General features: G+C 46.4%; 1 protein-coding gene across 1 annotated transcript in view; it reads left to right on the top strand.

Annotated features, from left to right (window-relative positions):
* The first annotated feature begins 1,027 nt into the window (after positions 1–1,027).
* Positions 1,028–6,869, top strand: part of SLC5A8 (solute carrier family 5 (sodium/monocarboxylate cotransporter), member 8) — a 74,551-nt gene continuing 68,709 nt past the window's right edge. Inside the window, exon 1 of the mRNA XM_006888528.1 lies at positions 1,028–1,559. Coding sequence (XP_006888590.1) covers positions 1,209–1,559 — 351 coding nt within the window. The 5' untranslated portion in view covers positions 1,028–1,208. The remainder of the gene's footprint in view (positions 1,560–6,869) is intronic.

Raw genomic sequence — 6,869 nt, 5'->3', positions numbered from 1 at the left:
TTGACTGGAGGGTCTATTTTAGGAGGAAAACCGGAAAAATCATTGGACTTTAGAAAGTGTGACTAATGTTACTGGTGATATTTCAGTAGAAACCACTTCAAATAGGTCTTGAGTATTACTGGAAACTTTATTTCCCATGTGACTTCAAGAGTCTTCTTTAAGGCGCACGTTTTGGGGTCTATAATTAACATGCATCCACATCCAGGCACTCCCATTCCAGGTCCCTGGTGGTGGCATGTTGAATCACTCTCGGAAAGGTCGGTGACTGAAATCCATCTCTTCTCCTCTGCAGGAGAAGAGGAGGCAGCCTGTTCTGTTTAAGAGTTAAGGTCTAGGAAATCCAACACAGGGTCACCACGGCCGAATCAAGGCCGGTGAGTTTTAAGCTTAGCATTGCTATTCAGTGAACAAATTCTGAAATCAGACCAGGTTTAACAATCTTAATCTCTCCCATTTCCTTGGGCAAGTGACTTAATCTCTAAATCGCAGTTTCCTCATTTGGAAAACGGAGATAACGCTATCTCAAGTACACTAGTTAATGTATAAAGAAGCGCACATGTCGATGTCACACGGAAGGCTTAGAAAATGGCAGGTATTATTTATTTCACAGTCTGTTCCACTTCTAGCTGCTCTAAGACATGAATGACAGACGCAGCATGGATGGCAACACACTACTCTTTTTGTATTTGCTTACTCATCAAGGGACTGTGACTCTCCCCTCCCCATTTGTAGATTGTCATCCACGAGACCCATGAACAGATCAAATCTAAAAACCTCCCCAGTTTAAGAATCTGGACTGTTGAACTGGACTGCTGAAAATAAAGGCATGACAATTGCCCTTCGGTCCGCGTGCTCTCCTGCCAGTCCACTGTCCCCTTGAATAGGTGCTTTCCACTCTGGTGCCACTTGGTAAACTTTGCACTCCCTGGGATTCTCCCTTGCTCTTTCCGGCCACACGAGGGGAGCGCTCAGCGTGCCCTGCGGGCTTCCCGAATCTCTGAGCCCAGCCCGGGCTGGACACCCCCGGCTCGGCTTTGCTGGCGCTCTCACGGGTCAGGCACCTGGAGGACGCCTCCAAGCCCGCAGGGCGCCACGCCCGCCGCGCCCCCGGCGCCCGGATAAGAGGCGCGCGCCAGGCGGCGGGGCGCCAGCTGCGGCCGAACCGTGCGCACCTGCTTTGCGCGCAGCGCACCGGCTACCGCGCGGCCATGGAGGCACCGCGGGCCATCGGCACCTTCGTGGTGTGGGACTACCTGGTGTTCGCGGCCATGCTGCTCATCTCGGCTGTCATCGGCATCTACTACGCCTTCGCGGGGGGTGGCCAGAAGACCTCCAAGGACTTCCTGATGGGGGGCCGCAGCATGACAGCTGTGCCCGTGGCGCTGTCCCTCACTGCCAGCTTCATGTCCGCGGTCACCGTCCTGGGCACCCCCTCCGAGGTCTACCGATTTGGGGCCATATTCACCATCTTTGCCTTCACCTATTTCTTGGTGGTGGTCATCAGCGCCGAGGTCTTCCTCCCGGTCTTCTACAAGCTGGGGATCACCAGCACCTATGAGGTGAGGGGTGAGGGGGACTAAGGGGCGAGGGGGACCTGCAGGCTCTCAGGGGCGTTTCCCCCCTTAGGTCTCGGTCAAAAGCCTCTCTCTGCTCAGGTTCTGCCAGGCGCCTCCCTCCCGTGTTGGGAAGAGGAGGCTTAGAAAGTTTGGAATTTAACTTTTAAAAGTTAACAACAACAAAAAAAAGTTAACAAAATAGAAGTAGAGGGGGTGTGCAGAAAATAAATCAAGTGGATTGGAGTAGTTAATACTAACCGAAGCTTTTTCTATTTCCTACATCTTTAATTCAGAGTCAAAGGGAGAGATGTTAAAATTTTATTTGACAAGTGGAGTGCTTGGGTCCTAACTGAAAGGGCATTAGGAATCCAGCAGCTTCACAAGAAAGACCTGAGGATTCCACCCCCTCCCCAACCTACCACCCCCAAGGGTTTCAGCCTAGAACATTGTCTGAGGCTTCTCTTCTCTTCTCTTCTCTTCTCTTCTCTTCTCTTCTCTTCTCTTCTCTTCTCTTCTCTTCTCTTCTCTTTCTCTTCTCTTTCTCTTCTCTTTCTCTTCTCTTTCTCTTCTTTCTCTTCTCTTCTCTTCTCTTCTCTTTCTCGTCTCTTTCTCTTCTCCTCTTCTCTGTCACAGAGACAGACAGACAGAGACAGAGAGAGACACACACACACACACAGAGAGAGAGAGAGACTGTCCCCCTCTATGAAATGAATTCCCTTGTTCTGGGCCCTCACACATCATTAGGTCTTTCCGGAGAGGTGAAGAATTTGCACCTTTTGCCGCCCCCCTCCCATCTTCCAAGGCTGGCAATCCTGTTGGTTAAGAGCTGTGTCCTTGGCCCCAGTGCCTACATTTGAGACTGGATTGGGTCACCTACAAGCTGGGTGATCTTATTTAACATCCTGTGCCTGTTTGCTCATCTCAAATGGAAATAATAATACCTCCTCCCTCGGTTCTTGGGACGATTAGATAAAATGATGCACGGGCAGCATTTAGAACAGTGCCTGACACTGAGTCGGTGCCTGGTAAACTTTGACTACCCTTCCTGTGGGACGCTCTGGTGGTATGAACAGCAGGGATTTAACTGCTGACCCCCAAGCATTGCCTCTCTGATGATTTGGCCCCAGCAGTGGCTCTGAGGGACCTAGAAGAGTCTCCTGTGGTGCAATTTACAACCTTTGTAGCCCAGTAAACAGTCAGATAGGAGTAGATTGTCATGACTGCGTGTTGCTAGTTGCCTGACTAATCCTTCCATAGAAAGACGGGCCACTAAGGAAAACTGCATTGACTTCGCCTACAGGGTAGGTCCACTGGTTATAGATTTTCCTCAAGCTGTTTGCAAGAAAGGGCTTTTGCAAAGATGGTGTATGTTTGGCTAAGTTGAAAGGACTGGTGAATGCGAAGATATGGGCTTGGAGGAGTGGTGGGGCTCCTGTCAGTGGCCCCAGTGATTGACTTCACCCTCTGCTGTTGGCTGAGTCCAGGAACACACCAGCTGGAGTTACCTCAGTGATGGGCATTACTTCACACTCATCACCTCTTTCTCAGCAGCCAGCTTCCCTTCTATGTAGTGTTTGTTCCAGTCCAAAGCCGAGGGAAGGCGTTTTCCTAGTGAGGCTGGTTTAGCTGGTGCAGAGGACAGAGTGCTAGGGACACATGGACAGACGACAAACTCTACCTGAGCTCTAGTAACATCATCCAGGTGAGGCGTCCCTGGGGCACTGCTGCCTCCCACTTTCCCCTTCACTGTGTTTGGGAGAGCAAGGAATGAGCAGGATTGCACTTCACTGTTTTGCTCGGAGGTTGGACAAGCTCTGTGCTGCTCTGTGTTGCTCTGTGTTGCTCTGTGTTACTCTGTGTGAGAAAGATAGGTGCGCCAGGCCAAACTCATGCCTAGCTCATGTTTTTTTGCTTTTATTTTGAGGGACATACAGAGTTTTGTGGAGGGAATTTAATATACATTTAAACAATTATGAGAAAAACAAACAACAGAAAAGCGCCTGTTGTTTCTGACATTTACCAATACTGTGCCCAGAGCAGAACAGCCCCACGGGATTTTCCAGGCGCTACATCTTTACAGAAACAGGTGGTCTCATTTTTCTGCTGCAGAATGGCTGCTGGGTTCCCTGGCTTTCCGTTAGCATCTGCACATTTAACAACTGTGACACTAGAGAATCTTACATGGAGAAAAAAATCAGATGAAATTTCCAGGTTCTGGAAACTTAAACAATGAGAAAAGTGGAAATCCTTAGCCTAACTTTCTCCTCATTGTCACAGTTCACCACCATTGCCCTCGTTGGCTGGTAATTTCCATATCCAGGCCTGGATAGCTTTTGAATGGCTACTTTCTTACTATAGGGAGCTCTGATGGCCTAGTGGCAAAAAGCTGCACTGCAATTCTGAAGGTTGAGGGAGAAGGATGGGCAGTCTCCTCAACTGCCTTTGAAAACCTGTGAGAGGGTCAGCGATGGGTTGGTTCCAACTCTTCCGTACACAGCAACAAACAACAAACTGTCTTATGATGGAGAAATCTTTATCTACCATTATGTCTTTATTGAAAAATGAGAAAGGGAAAATGGACATGGGTGAAGGGACTTTTTTTTTCTCCAAGGGAAATGGGAAACTTCATTTCTTAGCGGGCGTGAAGAAAATCCCAATATATTGATACATGTATGTTGATACCCCCCAAGAAGTATCATGCTTGAAGTTAACCTGATGCAACCTGTGGCATTTGAGTGTGTGAACTCTGATCTGTAGTTAACCAACTGAAGAGTCTGGCAAGTGGCCACCAGTCTTGGCACACGAATACTGCTCTCTTAGTCACTGATCTATGTCTCTTCTGGGCTGCGGCATCAACTCAACCAGAGACAAATTTCTGACACATCTCCAGTGGTGATGGCTAAGTTAGCTGAAAATGCTGGGGGTGGTGGGGGCAGTATTTGTCCAATATTTATCCAGTGTTTAGTTTAAGCTGGCTAGTAGGTTGCACATTTTATGTACATTGTGTGATGCAAAAGGAGCCCCTGGCCTTGGATAGTTCAGAGACTTAAGGGAGCTCTGGTGGCCTCGTGGTGAGAAGCTGCAGTGCAATCCCAAAGGCACGAAGTTTAAATCCACCAAGTGCTCTGTGGGAGAAAGATAGGTAATCTTCCCACCGTGTGATTAACTACCTGTGGAAACCTGCTGATGGGTCAGCTCTGGGTTGGTTCTGACTTGACGATATACAACAACAACAACAACCAGCTGAAAGGTTAGCAGTTCAAACCACCCAGAGGTGCATCAGATGAAAACCTTAGGAATCTGCCTCTGAAATGGTCATAGCCACAAACCCCCACATCCACTCAGTCAGTACACAGGGGTTTGCCGTGAGCGAAAATGACTCAAGAATAAAGTGTTAAGAAGTTTCACTGCACATCCAAAGGCTCACCATTTGAATCCACCAGCTGCTCCATAGGAGAAAGATGGGCAATCTCCTCCTGTGTGATTTACAGCCTCTGAAAACCCACTGGAGGGTCAGTTCTGAGTGGGTTCCAACTTGTCAGCACACAACAACAACACTGAGGTAAAAAAGAGGAAAATCATAAAGACTTAGAAAATACTAAAACAACAGCAATGAAGAAAATGATTTAAAAAGCCATTAAAAAGTGAATGCAGCATAGAAGTAGATGGATACTTAACTGGCAGGAGAGATACCAGGATCACGAAGGTGGTTTTCCCAGGGTGAGGCAGAACCATTGCCCTCCAGATGTTCTGCCCCTACAATACCCCCAAATGTTGGAAACGTGACTGCATGATTTGTAGTACTTATGGGACTGTGTTTGTCCTCTCCTCTGCTGAGAGAAAAGGGGGGGGGACACCAAAAAATGTAGATGGAACAAAGAAATCAGCAGTGTCACAAAAAGAGTGTTGTAGGAGACATGGCAAGGCATGTATACATCTAGAAGGCATTACACTAAATAAGACTACTACTAGACAAAGCTAAAAGAGGTTTATACACAGAATTCATGTTGGTTGGTTATGAGAGACGGAAAGGAAGGGAGAGGAGAATAAAAACTAAAATAGAAAAATGGAGTGAGGTGCAAGATAATAGATGCTGTACTGATTGTTGCTGTTAAGTTTCTTGAGTCATAGGTGACTCATATGACTCATAACAACCCTATGAATGAAAGACCTGAACACTTGTAACTTTCATCCTTTCTCCAGATTCATAGGGTTTCCAGAGGCAAACTATTATGGAAGTGAAGGTCACTCCTACTTTCAGGCTTGTTTTAATCGGGGAACTCCACCAAACACTGTCCGCCATGGGTAACCATTAACACATTTGACACATCTGTGTCACAGTGTTCGGCTTCACAGCAACCACGAGGTACCTCTGTACAGCAAGTGGACAGACCAGGGCTATACGACCTAGAAGAATGTTTGACCAAAAACCAATTAAAAACAGGCCTGGGGGCCACAGGTTAGTCACCCACCTTTGGATTGGTAGCATCACTTACTGTCCACTAGGCCAACTGATCTCTATGCTGTTGTTGTTAAGTGCCGTTGAGTTGTAGGCGACTCATAGCGACCCTATGCACGAAAGACCTGAACATTGTATAACTCATCCTTTTTCCAGGTTCATAGGGTTCTGGAGGCAAGCTATTTCAGAAGTGGATGCCATTCCTGTTTCCAAGCTTGTTTTAATCAACTGTCCACATTGAGTAACCATCATCTCATTTGATACATCAGTGCCACAGTGCTTAGCCAGTGTAATAAATTCTGTTGATCTATTGTAATTAATGTTATAAAAATGTGTATGAATGAAGAGATAATTACAATGTTATGAAAATATGTATGATCAAATGCAAAGCCAGTTTGATGTGTAAACTTTCAAAGAAGAATAAAGCCATTAGTAAAAAGAAGTAAATTAGAAAAAGAATAAAAGAAATCCAGAAAAAGGAAAGGAAATAAAGTTTGTGAGATGAATTCTCACCATTCTTGCTTCTAAGGAGAAAAAGAGATGACAATAATAGCAGTTGTTACAGCTTTAACATGACTCAATATTCAACACAATCCTGAAGAGGGAGGTATTATGGGGCCTGTTTTGCAGACACAAAGACTCAGTAAAGTAAGTTTCATAGGAGAGCAGAAGTCAGCTGTGTAGACACATGCCTTGGGGCTGTGCACAGATGCACACTGGCTGCCTCTGAAGGCTCTCAGAACTGACTGCTATTAAGTCCATACCAACCCTTAGCAATGCCGGACACAGAGCGAAACTGTCCACAGGATTTCCAAGGTTGTAAGTCTTTTTTTTTTTAATTTTTTTAAATTATA

The sequence above is a fragment of the Elephantulus edwardii genome, unplaced genomic scaffold (genome assembly GCF_000299155.1).
Source record: "Elephantulus edwardii isolate Elephantulus edwardi_28Jun2011 unplaced genomic scaffold, EleEdw1.0 scaffold00068, whole genome shotgun sequence".
NCBI classification, from domain to species: Eukaryota; Metazoa; Chordata; class Mammalia; order Macroscelidea; family Macroscelididae; genus Elephantulus; species Elephantulus edwardii.
This window is presented reverse-complemented; position numbering and strand designations above follow the sequence as displayed.